The 16,916-nt window shown below is 43.5% G+C and overlaps 2 protein-coding genes across 3 annotated transcripts in view; one reads left to right on the top strand and one right to left on the bottom strand.

Annotated features, from left to right (window-relative positions):
• RELCH (RAB11 binding and LisH domain, coiled-coil and HEAT repeat containing) overlaps nucleotides 1–9,006 on the bottom strand; it is a 76,004-nt gene extending 66,998 nt beyond the window's left edge. For both annotated transcript variants that reach the window (XM_084214003.1, XM_084214006.1), the window contains exon 1: nucleotides 8,324–9,006. In XM_084214003.1, the coding sequence (XP_084070129.1) occupies nucleotides 8,324–8,804 (481 nt within the window). In that variant the 5' untranslated portion in view covers nucleotides 8,805–9,006. The remainder of the gene's footprint in view (nucleotides 1–8,323) is intronic.
• A 283-nt stretch (nucleotides 9,007–9,289) lies between these two features.
• Nucleotides 9,290–16,916, top strand: part of PIGN (phosphatidylinositol glycan anchor biosynthesis class N) — a 98,872-nt gene continuing 91,245 nt past the window's right edge. Inside the window, exon 1 of the mRNA XM_084209531.1 lies at nucleotides 9,290–9,328. The gene's annotated coding sequence lies outside the window, so the exon portion shown is untranslated. The remainder of the gene's footprint in view (nucleotides 9,329–16,916) is intronic.

Here is a 16,916-nt window from a genome sequence, read left to right as displayed (position 1 = left end):
TATGGTAACTTGGGGATGGAACAAAAAGCCTTAAATTAATTCATTGCATCAGGCACTAAACTGTAAGCACCTGACCTACCCACCTTGCTTTGCAACTCAAGTGCCTCTTTCCCTCTCCCAGATGTTCTTAATCAATGAGACCTGCAGAATTTTCCAAATTTGTATGTTCTGAAGACTTCAGACCCTCATCAAATGAAAACTTAGCTAATTAAAGCTACCAGAATAAAATTAACTTCCAAGTTGTCAGAACAATCTACTTACCAATTATCAAGAACATTCAATACTAGTCCATGATGGGTAATCCAAATCGGATTGAAAACAGATGATTAATATACTTTCCTACTTCATATTTATGGTATGTTATAAAAATTCACAGGAAGCACATGAGGGTAAACCCCTCCCTAAAGCTGGTTAGAGAAAACTAACCTATGCTTGCTGGCCAAGAAAAGAAAAAACCCCAAACAAACCAACAAAATCTCACCAACCAACCACAAAAAAAAACCCAAAAAAAACCCAAAAAAAACAAAAACAAAAAAAAAAAAACAAAACAAAACAAAAAAAAAAAAAACCAACCACCAGATATGTAAAACAAAACATTTTGCAGACACATTACAATAAAAAAGTATCACTCTCATTCCCATGACAGGCACACTGCAGAAGCTCATCAGAAAGATGAAATTACAAGTAGAAAATAGGTAAGATTGTGCAGACTAGTACAGAAATACCATGCTCACAGAACTGGGTTATGATTGAGATGCACCTGGGCTGATCTCCTGGAAAGCCATACCAAAACCAGGCTGCTTTTGGAGAGAGGCTTATTGCATAGACACTCTCAGGCAGCATCCAAATCAGTTGAGTCTGAAAGAATTAAGCCAGCCTTGCACAAAACATTTGGTTGCTGCAGTGAACACTGAGGTCGAGAGGGGTGTGCCCTTAGGAAAAGCATCAAACCCAGCCTGACCCCCTACACACGTGCAAGGAGTCACTCAAGCTGCAGCGCTCTTGAGCAAGCAGACCTTCCCAAAACAGAACAGCCAAGGGCCAAGCATAGCATGGAGGTACTCCTTCCAGCTCATGACCCCAGCTGGCTTTGGCAGAAATCAGAAAGCTTCACCAACATCAAATTAACTCCATATGCTTGATGCTGCAGGACTGCACTGTTAAAATTGCATCCATTAACTTGCACCACAAGGAGTTTTCCATTTGTCGCAGTAACCCAGCTTTCTGTTAAAGGCTAACATCAAGCAAAATTGTCTCAAAGCTTTCTGTTAAAGATTAACATCAAGCAAAATTGTCTCAATTTAGTCCTTAAATGGTTGCCCTTGCTGAATGACTACTTAAAGTCTATGGATAATATTTATCTTTATTCTCAAGCACTGTATTGCCTCAGTTTTTTTCATACTTAAATTTCAGTAAGTTCTCATTTGCCCACTTTCTACATTTATCTTAGGACAGTAGTAAATTTTCCAGTTAAAACTTGTGTCCATGTGGTTTCTAGAGAATTAAAAAAAAAAAACAAACTAGCAACTGGAGACCAAAGCATTTCTTCTATAAGAAAAGGCTGAGAGAGAGAGGAAGCTGTTCAGTGTGGAGAGAAGGCTCAGGAGGAGTCTCATGATGTGCATAAATAATTGAAGGCAGGGCACAAAGAGAACAGAGCCAGGCTCTTCTCAGTGGTGACCAGTGACAGACCACAGACAGTGGGCACAAACTGAAACTCAGGAGGTTCCTTTGGAACATCAGGAAACACGTCTACTGTAAGGATGACTGAGCACTGGCACAGATTACCCAGAGGGATGAGGGAGTGTCTGTCCCCAGAGATACTTAAAAGGCCATCTGGTCCTGATCCTGGGAAACCAGCTGTAGGCCACAGTAGTTCTGCTTGAGCGAGAGGTTGGACCAGATTATCACCAGAGGTCCCTTCCCACCTCAGCCATGCTGTGATTCTGAGATTATTCTTGCCATGGTTTCTCTTACTCCAAAAGTTTTTTTTCAAATGACAAAATAGCTCATAGCTATTTTTCTCCTCTAATATCAAACAAGATGAAAAAGTACTTGTTATATAAATACAAAATTCTTGTTCTGTGACTTTTTACGTAACAGTATTTCCTTCAATTCAACAACAAAGTAATCAGCTGCATCACTATCATGCAGAGTTATATTGCAGGAAGGGAGGAAGAAAATTGCCTCTACCCTACAGTGCACTGGAAGAAGGAACTCACTATTTCTCAAAAGCTTTTTCAACTTGGTCTGTCTTAAAAAAAAAAAAAACCTTACAGTTTTTTTAACTATTTGTCCAACACACTCATTATACTTAGTGGCGTGTCTCAGGCATTCACATCGGAAAGAAATATACAAAGCCTACAAACTTGACTGAATTACTCAATGTTTTAGCCTGTGCTAGAGGAGATTTCAACTCAGTTGCTCAAAACTACAACTTTACAATACACTAGAAATCCAAATACAAGTAACATCTTGAAGATACGGAGTTGTCAGTTTGAACTCAGTAGTATAAGGTTTCAGAACTTATCTACTCATTTAAAAGAAAAAGACTCCTCATACTATATTTTAGAGAGCTCCATGGATATAAATTAGCTAACTCAGATTTTGTAAAAAATCTTAATTTATTTGGGAAGTGCAAGAACATCCTGAAAAAGACTTTTTCCCATATTTTGATTAATTCTGTGTTTATAGAACACAGAAGTCCGGTGTTTATAAATTTTAAATTCACAGAGACAGACTGCACACAGATCAGCTTCCAAAATAGACGATATCAATATCTACTTGATAATAACTTGCTTTCAAATACTAGACAAACTTTTTTCATCAGAAATGAACTTGTGTAAAATTTTCAGCAAGCATTCTCTCAGCTGGACAGAGTTTATGAGTCACATCTTCAATTTAGAAAAAGGCAATTCTCAGAGGGAAAAAAAGCTACAGGAAATGTGATATAACTTAAACAGAATTGGAATTACATATGGGAGAACTTAGAAAAGTTGCCAATGGTTGGTTCTGAAATGCAAAGCTTTAGCTCAACATTCTAATTTCCTTCTTTCCACCTAGCAAAACCCAATCTCTTCTTTCCCTAACAGCAAAACCATCAGAAGGATGGTGTGCTGCTTCAGCACAAATCCAGCTTGTTTTGCTGAAGCTTTCAGCCACAGGATGGTTAAACACACACATAACTGAACTAGCTACAGTGCATATATAGAGAGGTTCACTTCTGCTTTCCCCAACATCGAAAAATAACAGGGGCACAGGAACAGAACAGAAGCCAGGACAAAAGCAATTAAATTCCCCATCTCAGCTCTGAAGATCCTAAAAGAACGACAACATGCACTAAGTTAGAACGTAGTCATCACAGTCACTCGCTACTCAGTGGATAACTTGATATCTACCTGCCTAATAATAGAGGCTTCTGTCCTCCTTTGTCCATAGTTATCATGCTTATCAGGCTACCTTATCTTGTTACTTCTTTGTGTAGTTACATACTTACGGGGACTAACCTGCCTTCTGAACAATCTACCATTACATCCCAAATCAGCCCAGCACAGACATCAGTCAAAGCTTAGACTCATCCATCAAGGACAGCTTCCAGCACACCCAGTTTTAGTCATTTGACAATTCCAACAGTTGCAAAAGCCTTAACATAAGAAATTTGTAAGCTATGAAGTGCATGTTACTGAAAACCTGTCAGAAACACCAGTGTCAGCAAAATGGAGTGGGTTTAAAGTAACAACAGGAAAAGTTCACCTGGCTTCTCTATCAGTAAAGCCAACATCAGAGCACTATGAAACCTCTCAGATTTCCTTCAGGCATTGCTCTTTTCTGCCAGGTTTGAAGAGAACTCTGCTTCCTTTTCTTTCAGCATTACATACAAACCTCAACTCTTTCAAATGTTTTCTGTACTTCATTAAAACGGACAACAATCAGCCTTTCACATCTGTTGATTACCAGCAGCTTTGATTACCTATTTATCTGCACCTTTCCATTCCATCCTTTCTCAGGGGAGCATGTATTCCAAATCAGGCAGTAAAACCACTCTTAATCACAAGCTGCCAGTCTACCTCCCATTATCTGCAGATACAGCCAACAGGACTAAACTGTTTTGCCTGCTTTCATATAGTAACAAGCCAAAGACTTGAGCTGACAACACCAAAACACCTAAGAAATAGTCATTAGAACAAAAATTATTTACCATCTTCTCAATTTCCTGTTTTATTTAGACTGCTATTTAAACTGAGGTGTTATGAACTGTTTGGAAGTAGCCCTGTTCTGCTATATTTTCACTCAGAACAAAAATCAGTTGAAACACCGGTCATGGCAAAGCTCCACACAAAATTACAATGTTTGTGATTCAGGATTGAGAAAAGCTGTTACCAAGATATCCCCCTCTCATAAAGGTAGAATCTGTATACTCTTCCCACTTTGCTTTTTCCAGTAGGATGCACCTGAATTTCAAAGGCTACAAAAGGAGTGATGCATTACAATATTCCACACCACTCACAAAAAAAAAAACCCAAAGGAAAATCAAACACCCCACATCATAAACAAAGCCTGAAGCTTACTATGAAGAAGCAGCAATACTTTATATCTTCGTGCTCGTGGATTAGTTTAATATAACTGGAATCAAATCTCCAGAAAGCTATAAACAATTTTATTATGGCTGTAACTAGAAAAAAATTATCTCCTGAAAACCACAAATGTAACATAAGTGCTCAAATCCCTGATGATTTTCATTAAACGTATTTCAAATTTTGGGAATATTGCACTTTTGTAGCAATAAAGAAAAAAATAAATGGCAAATTAACACTAGTCCTACCAGTATAAACTGCATTTCCTTCAGGAAAGGGCATTAATCAAACATGGCAACCAAAGGTCATCATATCAATCACATTAAAAAGAAGTTTTCTTCACCCACTATGCACAAGCTTGAATTACGGTCACGCGTATAATAAACACATTTGTGGTCCAGGAACACAGACGAGGCATTTGAGCCACAGTTTTATTTCTAAATTTTGAGTGTCTCAACTGGTACTATACCGTCTTAGGCAAAAATATAGGGATAAAAATTTATATTTAACATGTAGGTGCTGACTAAAGCCTTGTAAAAAGTAAGAAGAAGGGACTTCCAAACCATACTGCTCACATGAATAGCATTAGAAAAGTGGTATCCAATGCTCTAGCAGATATGAAATTACTGCTATTGAAACCAATGGAAGAAGCTCTCAGAAGTTTGAGAACATCTGGCTGAGATACAGGACATGAAGGATGACTACACAGTGCTGGGCACCTAAAGGAATAGTGTTAGCTCCTTCACATGCTTCAAACTAGAAAAGCAAAATTGCTAGACACAAGAAACATTTCCACATTTTTCATTACAATTTATCTTAATCTCAGTTTGTAGATGCGATGTTGCTGCGGCTGCTGCTGGAAAAAGGAAGGGTGTTTTTGCAAAGAACTAAGAAATCCCAGTCATCTGACTGTCATTTGCTGTTGCAACCAACAGCTCTGAAGCATGGTTCAAAGACAAAACAGCTTCTAAGTCACTCGCTGACCACATGATGCTGGTTGTTTAAATCCAATGACATTTCAGCAAAATCTTTTTGCAACGGACTTTGAAGACGAAGAGAAGAAATAAAACCACACCAAAATAAATTCCAGCACACACTCAGAGTTTAGACTGGCACTTCTCAGAGTCCTTTAAGGCAATGAACACTTGTACTGAAATTCTCCCATTCTGTACAGCAAGTAAAGTACGAAAGCTTTCTATTGCTCAGTGGAAATCCTCAGGCAGCATTCCAAACATACTTCACATTCAATAAGAATTGCCAGTCATACTTTTTCTGCATCCACTCCAATTATGAAAAATCTCAGAATAAAGCCAGAGAAATTAATCTAACCTGGGGGCTGGGAGGAGCAGGTACAAAGGACTGAGAACAAATTCTGACTTCAGAAATCAATAGAAATTATTTTTTTAATGATGTTATGAATTTTTTTCACTGACGCGTAAAATCCACATGACCTTGAAATGGCAATCATGCCAACCTGCACTACTTTCTACCTCCATAGCTTCTATTAAGAAAACTAGTAGTTTATTCTCAAATACCTTTAGACATGTTAAAGCAAGAGAAGGTACATGCACAACTCTATTATAAAGGCAGGTACAACAGACTGGATCTCTCAACAAAACTGGACATTTTGACTAACTTAGGAAACTGTTCAGACTTATTCTTGGATCTAAGCAATAGCTCAGCCATCTACCTAAATGAAGTAATACCAGATGCTTAGGAAAAAAGTGAGGGAACTCTTCCAAAGACCATGATTTTCAGCCCATCAGAGTCTTCTGCAATCTACATTTTAGTATTTGGAAAATGACATAACTACAGAGGCATGAGACTACTAGCTCTTGTTCAATCAGAATCAGTCTGAACAGTGCTGTCACAATTCCTAGCTCAATGCTAGACTCCAGACTGCAAGGAAAGAAGTCTGATGGCACTAAGTTAAAAAAGCTACTTGAGCTATATAAAAATATTTTTTTCATTGTTCTGCATCTGTCACCTTTCAATGTCACTTAATGTGGAGTGCCTTTGGAATCACAGTTGAGACAAAAAAAAATCCTTTGAAATGCACTTTCTAATCTATTGTAGATATCAGATTTCAAGACACACCTTTAGCATAAGGTCTAGCATGATACTTAATTTCAGCACTTCAGTATTATTGAACTTGTCCAAATTAAGTGTTAGTCCCCCCTTCTCTCTCTCCCCACTGCTGTGGCCTCCTCCCTCCTTTTTTAATAGGGACATCCCACAGGCATCTATCAATTAGCCAGTCAGCAAAATAATAATTAAGATTTTCTTACATAAGTGCACGTTGCTCTAAGACTGCAAGAGGTCTTTTTTTCCCCGTGCATAACAACACAGCTACACAGGCTGCTGTTTTTCTAATTCTGAAGTATGTACAGTGTCAATAACTGGAAACAACATACTATGTTAACAAAGAAAAGAGAATATTTAATCAGATTAATTGACTGGAATCCCCAAGGAAGCAGCGTGGGGATGAAACAGAAATTTTTATCAGTTCAAAGGCCTGAAGCACAAGTTTTTCCAACATTCACTAGTCATATCATGAAGAAGACCAGATTGAAGCTCTCAATTGGACAAAGAGAAATATGAAATTCTAATTATTCACAAAAAAGACAAGCAGAACATAAACAACACAACAGGAATTTTAAAAGAAGCCATACATTTTTTAAAAGACCTTCAAATGCACTAACAAGTTGAAGTTTAGATGTCTATTATCCCAGCCATCCAGCTGCTACTAGTTATTTCCAATTTAATGTGTAACCTCATGTCTTTGTGATATCAGAAACTCTTAAAATAAACGAAAATACAGGACAATTCACAAAAGGCCTTTAGGTATCTTGGTAAACACATAATTATGTCTTTCACCTGTCTGCTACCCACAATTCCTTTCAATACCTTCCCGAGTACATGAAGTCCTCAAAAGTCGGGTGGCTGATGAGCTTCTCTTTCCCAAAGCCACTTCCACAGGCTACCTCCTTTGTAGAGCCCTATGTGTCTTGACAACAACACTAACAAGACACAGAAGTGATTTTATTCCAAGCCAAGTGTGCTACTTTTAAAACACAAAAGCTGTTAAGACTAGCTGCATGACAACTGTCCGAACATCTGCACTCCTCTTCTTCCCTAAACTTTTACCAACTCAGTATATTTACTGTTCCCCATCTCCTTGGCTAGCCAAAGACTACAGACACTTGGTAAACATGGTAGTGTTAATTATAGGAAGCATTGTATTAGTTGTGCAAGACCTGTGAAACTCAGACCCATCTTTAGGTGCACCAGCAGAAATAACACCCTGGCTCCTTATATCCCCTTTCTGACAGTTTTTAGACTTTACACGGGGCACTCACGGCTTTTAACATCCCATTCTTTCTCCTAGCACCGTATGACATCTCTTGGCAGTGAGCACTAAAGACGCTGCTGGAAATAATTTCTCCTACATTTGGCAAACACCCGCGACGTACACAGGGATACCGAAGCTCGATGAAACTACGCCTGTGGGACCAGGGTGACACCGGATCTGGCAGCGCACCTCCTCAGCCCCCTCTGCCTCGCTCCTACAGCCCCCGCCTCTCCCGCACAGGTTAGAGAGCAAGGAATGACTGCAACAAGGAGCGATGCCAAGCGCCTTTCCCGGCCGCCCGGCGACACCGAGAGCCATCCCCGCCCAGCCCCGCGCTCCCACCGGTGGCTGTCCCCGCCTCTCGGAGCCCCCCGGGCCCCGAGCCAGGGTCACTTACTGAGCTGCCCGGCCCCGGGCTCCCTGCCGCCGGCTCCCCCGAGCCCGCTGCTGCCGCCCAGGCTGCCCAGGGCCCCGCCGGCGGGCGGCGTGCCGCTCTGCCGCTCGAAGTTGCCCGGGTTGGAGAAGAAATCGCGGAGCCGGGGGAGCTCCCGGCCGCTCTCCAGCAGCTCCGTGTGCAGCTCCAGCGCCGTCAGCAGGAACTGGTCCCGCAGCAGCTGCGCCGCTATCGCGTCCATCGGCACCCGCGGCAGCTCCCCTGCCCCCGCGGCAGCATCGCCCGGCGCCGCCGCTCGCAGACCCGGCAGCTCCTCGGGGCTCCCCGCCGCCGGCTCCGGCTGCTGCTGCGGGTACGCCGGCCCGCCCGGCTCGGTGCTGCTGCTGCTGCCGCCGCCGGGCCGGGGCTCCTCGGGCTCGTCCTCCTCCGAGTCGCTGAGGAAGGGGTTCACACTGCCGCCCCCGCCGGCCGTCGCCGCCGCCATCTTACAGCCCGGCGCGGCGCGACCGCTGCCGGGGCGCTACCGCGGCAAAGCCTGAGCGGAGACGCCGCCGCAGACACCGGTCCTGGCAGGGCCGGGGCCCGAGCCGCTGCCAGGCCCCTGCGATGGTGCTGATGATGTTGACGATGCTGCTGTTACCGCGGGCGCTGCCGCCACCTGCGGCCACAGCGACTCCCCGCCGCCGCCTCCTCGGCGGCCTCCCACCCGCCCTGCTGCCGCTTCCGGATCCCTGCTCTCGCGAGAGTTCCCGCGGCCAACCGCGAGCGGCGCCCCGGCACGCGACCCCGCCCCCTCCGGGCCTCGCGCCCGCCCCCTCCGCGCCGGGCGGGGCCCGAGGGGAGGGAGCGATGCTCAGGGGCGTGGCCGAACGGGGGCGGGGCTTTGGGGCACGCCCGCGGCGGGGCGCGGTCCGGGGCGCGGCTTCGTGACGCACCGGGATGGGGCGGGGCCGAGAGCGGCAAAGGGCGGAAGCGGAAGCGGCCGTGGATCGCAGCGCGGGAGGAGGAGTGAGTCCTGGCGTGTGGGCGCCGAACGCTTCCCGCGGGGAGGGGGCGGCCGATCCCGGGGCCCCGGGGAAGGGGGTGGGCACGGGCTGCGCCTCCCCGCTTCCGCAAAGCTTGGTTCGCTCCGCAGCCTCCACGACGGCCGCCCAGCCCGTATGGGCTCACGGCGCTGCTGGGACGGGAGGGATGCGCGACTCGGCTTGGCCTCCGAGCCCGGCTGGGAGCTCGGACTCTCGCCGGGTAGTGGTGACTGGGTCGGGGTAGGGTTTTCCGGGGAAAGCAGCGCCCTGCGAGCGCCCCGGGGCAGATGGACCTTGGACTGCCAAAGGAGGTGGTGGAGTTACTGTTCCTGGAGGTGTTTGAGGAAAGACTGGACGCAGCACTCGGTGCCATGGTCTGAGTGACATGGGTTCGGTCATGGGTTGGACTCGATGTCATCATCTCAGAGGCCTTTTCCAACCAAGGTGGTTCTGTAACTCCACGTTCCTGCTGGGCGTGTGAGCCATGTCCCAGCATCAGGTGTCGCTGCCATTGGGGAGGGCACAAGCAAAGGTGGATGGTAACTTGATGGCCTCTGGAAGAAGGGTCAGGCAACTCAGGGGAACTACAGGCATGTTGTAACGTTATGCTGAGAGAAAATCAGAAGGGCTGAAACCCATCTAGTACTCAATCTGACGACTGCTGTAAAAGACCACAAAATGTATTTGCAGATACATCAGCAGCAAAAGAAGAGCTAAGGAGAATGTTTATCCTTTTGTGGATGTAAGGAGAAGCACTGGTAAAGGATGAGGAAAAGGCTGTGGTACAAAACATCTTCTTTTCCTCGCTCTTTAATGACAAAGCCAGTTACCCTTGTGATGTACAGCCCCTGAGCCAGATGAAGGGAACAGGAGTGGAATGATGCTCCTGCTGGGTCGGAGGGTGACAAGGCTCTGCCGAGGGATCTGGACAAGTTGTGTCCGGCAGTGCTACAGGATGCGGGAAAAGTGTCTGGAAGCTGGCCCAGCAGAAAAGGACCTGGGTGTGCTGGTTGACAGTTGCCTAAAGATGAGCCAGCAAAGTGCTCAGGTGGCCAAGAAGGCCAAGGGCATCCTGGCCTGGATCAGCAATAATGCGGCCAGCAGGACCAGGGAAGGGATTGTCCCTTCTGTACTCGGCACCGGTGAGGCTGCACCTTGAATCCTGTGTCCAGTTTTGGGCTCCTCACTACAAAAAGGTCATTGAGGGGCTGGAACATGTCCAGAGAAGGGCAATAGAGCTGGTCCAGGGTCTAGAGCACAAGTTTTTTGAAGAATGACTGTGGGAGCTGGGTCATTTAGCCTGGAGAAAAGGAAGTTTAGGGGGCACCTTCCTGTTTTCTACAACCACTGGGAAGGAGGCTGTAGCAAGGTGAAGGTTGGCCTCCTTTCCCAGGTAACAAGTGATAGGAGGAAAAGAAATCACTTCGAGTTGTGCCACTGAATTTTTTCCTAATATGCTTAAGATCGAATATTAGTAAAACTTTATTCACTGAAAGGGTAGTCAGGCATTGGAACGGCTGCCCAGGGAAGTGGTGGGATCACCTTCCCTAGAAATATTCAAAAGACATGTGAAGGTGGCACTTGGGAATGTATTTTAGCAGTGGACTTGGCAGTGCTGGGTTAACAGCTGGAGTCAATGACCTTCAAGGTCTTTCCAACCTTAATGATTCTATGAATCCATGAAGTTGTGCATCTGAAGTTGTGAAGTTATCACTTTAAAAAAGATGATGCAAAGTGGTTACTTTGTGTGTTACCTGGCAAAACACTTGAAGCCGGAATGTAGCAGCAGGAAATGTGTGCTACAGAAGGAAGTTCAGCTTACTGGAAACTATGCAAAACAGGGCCAGCTTTGGTTTCTGTTTGGTTTCTTTGGACATGTTGTTCCATTCCCACCAATGGAAGCTCTGTGTAAAGCTGATCCACTAGGACCTGCATATTGGGGCTGAACTCTTGGTAATAGAATAATGTGAATGTTTGGCAGTGACGTGGAGATCTAAAAGCACTCTGGAGAACTCACTCCAAACTCTTCCATTCACGTGGTGGTATGCCGTAAAAGACTGTGCTTTCAGTTTTGGATTTGCATAACTTTTCTGTGAATTTTATCCTCAATTTAGCTTTCTGTCCTATAATAAACTTTGGCTTTTATTACTGCTGTATTGTTTTATGTTGTTGATCCACTGAAAAGAGCCTAAGCGGCAGAGCATGAACTGGTCGTAGCATAACGTAAAATAGCAGTGTGTTGAAAATGCTTAAAAATTTCAGTGGGACCACAACACAAATGGGGACAAAAGCCTCTCCGGTGGAATTGAGAACCTTTAAAGAAACCTTTTGCTATTTCCATTCCTTTCCGGGGAGTCAGAGCGCGTTCAGAGTGAGTCGGTTGGAAGCTGGCTCTGGTGCTTCGCCTCCTTGGGGAAGGAGGGCGAGCCCTGCCGGGGTCCTGCAGCGGCCTCTGGCGGCGATGCGCGGGCTCTGCAGCGCTCGCCTCTGCCTTTTCTTCGCCAACTCATTCCTGCCCACTCCTCTGTGCCGTGCCAGTAAGGACTAACTTTTTTCACTCTTCCACGCCGCAAATCAATGTAAAAGCGTCCCACTGTTGCAGTGCTTTGGAAGAGGTTCGTTTGGGTTTGTGAAACTAAATTAAATATTTACAGATGTCACTCGATTGGTCCAAAATAATTTCTGGATGGCTGGGAAAAAGCTGTCTTTGCTGAAACGTGTATTCCAGGAATAATGAGCGTAGGTAGAAAAATGTGCTTGTAACAATATGCTTAAAAGAGTTTATGTGCCAAAGGGGATTGTTCTGAGAAACCAGAGAAGAAAAACTAGTGTAGTGCCTCTGAGGATATGTGAGGCAGAAAAAGCTGCATGAGTTCTGGAAATGGAGCATTATATAGGTCTACTCGAGGCAGACAGCTGCAAGTTAATTATTCAGTAGTCATTCTGAGAGAGGCAGATTGTTCATCAAGCTGCTTTGTCTCTTACTGGAGTTGCTGTCTCCTTCTAACTTTTAAAGGATTTGAGTTCTATGAAGAACAACATATCTAAATACATCTCGGAAAGCTAAGAGTCCAAAATACATGGGCTTGTGCAAAAAAAAAATCTGAAGAGTCTTTTTTTGGAGGAGGTGGTGTAAACATATTTTTTTTTCAGCCTATGCATGTTTTGTTTTATGAACTTTTAAATTTACGGTCCTTGAGATGAAAAATGAGTAGGAAAAAACCTTTGCTTTTACCGTGTTGATTTTGGTAGGAGTGTCAAATCTTGAGCTCATGCCTGAGAGTTTAATGAACTGAAACATATGACCAGTTTCAGGTTCCCTCTGTTGTTTGGTGGGGTCATGAATGTGTAAAGTGTTCTTTGTTTCTGCACTACTCCAGTGCAGCATCAGCCATTCTCACAGCCAGTGAACACACAGTTTAAGTCAAGCTTTAAAGGAGTTTCTGTTTCAGCTCCCCCACACAAAGTTAATTTTATTCAAAGAAGTTAATTCTATTAGGTACATACCGGGGCTTTTTTCTGTGCTGAATAGTTGAAGTATATGAATGTTCTAGTGGGTCCTATAAGGAAATAGGGTGGCTTTTTTTTGATCTGATTGGGATCCCAGTTAGGGCACAGGGAACAAAATAATGGAGAACTAGCTGAAGCAAATCTGATTTCTACTTTAAAATAATGCTGATCTGTGAGTTCTACCAACTTTTGCTTAAGTTTTCTTCTAAAAGTGAGCTGCCTGAAAGAGTAATTGTCTATATGTTTATTGAAGGCTGACTTTTGCCTCCTTTCAAAAGAAACTTGAAGGCAATTGTGATTTTTATGTTTGCTTTTAGACCTTAAAAATGAATATCAGTGCTTTGTTAACTCTAACCTCCAAAATATTTTTATATTTTGTGGGAGACAAATAATGCAGATGTTGAGATGCATAATGTTGGTAGCTTGTGCTTAAAGACCTCTGCCACATCTCTGAAATTGTATCTGTCCATTCCAGTTTCAAAGGAATGTTTTTTAATGAGAACAGCCTGTAACTATCAGTAGTTAATGGCTACTTGTGTGTTACATTCAGATGTAGCTTTACTCAGAGAGCCCTACTTACAAGGGTTTTTTAAAATTGGGATTGTAAGTAAAGGCAGTACAGCAGCGTGAAGGGGCGCTTGGAGATATTTTCAGTGTCACCAAAAATATGATAATGACATATGAAATCAGGTGAAGACCTGAATTAAACAAAACAACCCCCCAAAATCCCTTTGAATTCAAATTTGGCTCTCTGTTTCTGCCTCCAAAACTGCTGTTTTGAAGTATTGCTGTAAACAGTGGGTATTTGGAAACCTACCATCAGGAAAAGACATCAAACACACTAAGAGCCTAGGGAGTATTTTAGAAAACTTGTTCAGGCTTTATTATGTGTTTATTTATGGCTTTATGAGAATAAATATGTAAGGAAAAATTGCTGTTATAGTTGAGTGAGGATATATAAACTGTGAATCAAAGACGTGACCTTTTATGACACTGCAAACCCTTGAGTATTGAATTACTTGGGCCTTGTTCACTGTAGCCTGTTAGAGGGAGCACATTGTCTGGACTGTAGGCTGCCCAGAAAGGTGTTGCAGAGGCTCTGAGATGGGTGCCTGACCCTGCCTCACCATGGTGAAGGACAGGGGAGGTGGGGAAGGGAAGGTGCTCTCTGCTTTTGCTGTCTGCTTCATGTTATTCCTCTTCAATTTAGTATTTGCAGAGTTTTGAACAAAAAAATCAGCATTATTTTTTTCCTTATAAGGCCTGCTGACTACAGCTAATGTGGGATGCAGGCTTCAAGGAACAAAGTAGTCTGAGGACATGCTTTGAGCATGCTGAGTTAGGCCTTTTGTTAGGAGGAGATGGCTTCCTGTCCTGCTGCCAACACAGAGGTTTGTGTTGGGAATTTGGGGAACTAAACTACAGCAAAGTAATCTTTATTCTTTCTGGTGCCTTTTTTTTTTTTCCTTGAGGTTATTTTTCAATTCAATTCATTCTCTAGAATGCTTAACCATCCAGTTGTACACCTGGCTGCCAGTCCAAGGAAGAGATTTGGCTTGGGAATAAGTGGGCAGGAGCAGAGGAGGACAGGACAGCTCTCTGCAGCTGTACTGGCATGGTTTTTCTTGGAATATTTATATAACTGTGAAATAACTGTGAAACATTGTATTCTGCTAACTGCTACCCCCATGACAGCTGTTTTTACATAAAAGACCTGATAAAATATATTTTCCTTACTGGTCCCATGTATTTTGGAAAATATGCTTTTAGTTACAAGCAAGTTTTGATAGGTGGCAGGGTACAGGTGAATAACTGATACACAGATCACCTCAAATATGAGAACTGGGGAGTTGTTGCCCATCTTTATTCTCCAGGTTTGTGGGTTTCTCCCTAGCAGTTTTTGATCTGCCTTCTGAGCTCTTTTTTTCTCTACAGTGGGTCTATTGCTGTTCATTTGCCGAAAGAGTTGGAGTGCCAGGGAGTTTTCATTTTTCAGCAGTTCCCCGTATTGCAGAGAAGCAGAACACTGATTGTTTTCAGGAATAATTTTCTGTCTCCATTCATTATTAGACTGAGTCAGCAGCTGAAAAATAAAGGTGTCTTATACAAATGAAAAGTGGCTTGGCTTTGTCATAAAAACAAATACAAGCTCACAGGCCTTCAGCAGAGGGCGTTTGCAAGTTGATATATCATAAATGCTAATGAATGCTAACTACTTGGTTAGTGGAGGCCAATGTAGGAGCACAGAGAACTTTATACTAAAGTAAAGGCCAATATTTCAGGCTGCAGTGATTGGTAAGTTCAGTGACTTTTTGAGTCCTCTGGGAGTTTAGGGAAATGCTTCCTTTGTGAGCAGTTTGCAAGTTTGGCTGCTGGTGGAAGAGTTAAAGAGAAGGTGATTCCTTTGCATAGAGATTTCTTACTGGATCTCAAAGTATCCTTGCACAAATACTGTGCATGCTTATACTATGACTTGATGCTCTTTTAAAGGAGGCATAATCCATCCTTTTTATCATTTTTCTACGCTTTACCACTTGACTGTTGCAATTCTTTTAAAACTGGAGGGGTGGGATTAGCCGTGTTTCTGGGTGCGCGGTGGCGGCGGGCGCGGTGCAGGACCCTGGAGAGCGCCGGGCGCTGCGAGGGCCCCGGCCCCGGCCCGTCCCGGCTCCGAGCTGGGCTCGCCCTCCTGCCCCGGCCTCTCCTCCGGCCGCAAAGGAGTTTTTGTTCTCCGTGCCCCGCTTAACCTGCCCCTGTCCGTGTCAGCCTTGTTTGGAATGTAAGTTCGGCAGGTAAAGGTATAGAAAATGTAGATTATGCTAGCCGGTTGAATAGTGTTCAGCTACACTTTATAGTCAACTTGCTAGCATAACCAAGTAGTACTTTTGAACCCAAAAAGTTCTGAAGTCTTTTACAAAAAAAAAAAAAAAAAAAGAAAGAAAAAAAACCCCACCAACTTTTGAAAAGGTGAGGAACTACAAATAGATTATTTGACTATCTTTTATGGAAGTATTACTCTATGCTTGGAAGACTTTGGTCTTTTTTTTCCTTCAAACTGAAGCTTTTGGTAAATTTGCATTCAGAGGCTGATGAATAAGATCCAACAGATGTGCTTGTTGCTATGTGACATAATTCTTGTTTATTTGTAATGGTTGCTCTCAGTAAGCAAATGTGACTTAGTAGAAGCAAAACAACTTCTGCCAACTTTTTTAAACCTTCATTATTCATACTAGCTTCTCTAGAACATAGATAAAGCACTGTTTGTTTGGGGTTTTTTTTTGTTAAAGGGTATTTTTTTCCTCTGTGTGTATATATAATACATTTACAAACGAGTTTTGCAAGACTGTAGCTGAAAGTTGTTTTTCATCCTCATCGCTGTGTGTTCTACATTAATATTTGTTGTATGACTTTAAAGTATGATCCTTGCCCCTTATTTGTTAAAGGGCAGAACTGTCATGCTTCTATTGGTACTTCTGCTTTATTGTCTATTTTTATTGCAAATGGCTTTTAAAATACCCCAGGGGGCCTTCAGCCTTGGTTTGTGGGGGAGGGCTCCAGTAAGAAAGAAGACTGCTGTGGCAAGCTGCCTTCCATGTGCTTGTCTTCTCTTAAGTGCCACTTGTCCCTTGACCCTGACCTGTGAAAACTGGTAGGATGTGTTTTATTAGACACTATCAGGCTGATGTTCTTTCCCCCAGAGTGTCCCATAAAACTTTTAATATGAAGAATCTGTCTACAAAATCTCCAAGCAGGTTAAGAAAAAAACAGTGACAGGAAAACATTCTTCTTTTATTCAAGAATGCAGAAATCTGAGGGAATGTTCTACTTTTGGTGGTACAAAAAAGAATTAAACAGTCCATATTGAGATGAAAAAAAAATATACAGTATCACAGCAATGTTTGAAGAAGACTTGCTGGAAGAGTACTGCTGAATGACTTAGAAATCAAGAAAGATGCAAGAGCATTTGCAGATACCTCCTGAGACCAGGCATAGGTCCTCCAAATGCTGTTACCCAGTGAAATAATTCACAACAAGATCATTCAGGGTTTCTTGTTGTTGGG

The sequence above is a fragment of the Fringilla coelebs genome (assembly GCF_963513975.1).
Source record: "Fringilla coelebs genome assembly, chromosome: 1".
Classification (NCBI taxonomy): Eukaryota; Metazoa; Chordata; class Aves; order Passeriformes; family Fringillidae; genus Fringilla; species Fringilla coelebs.
The sequence above is the reverse complement of the archived record's forward strand: the minus strand, read 5'-3'. Positions and strand labels throughout refer to the sequence as shown.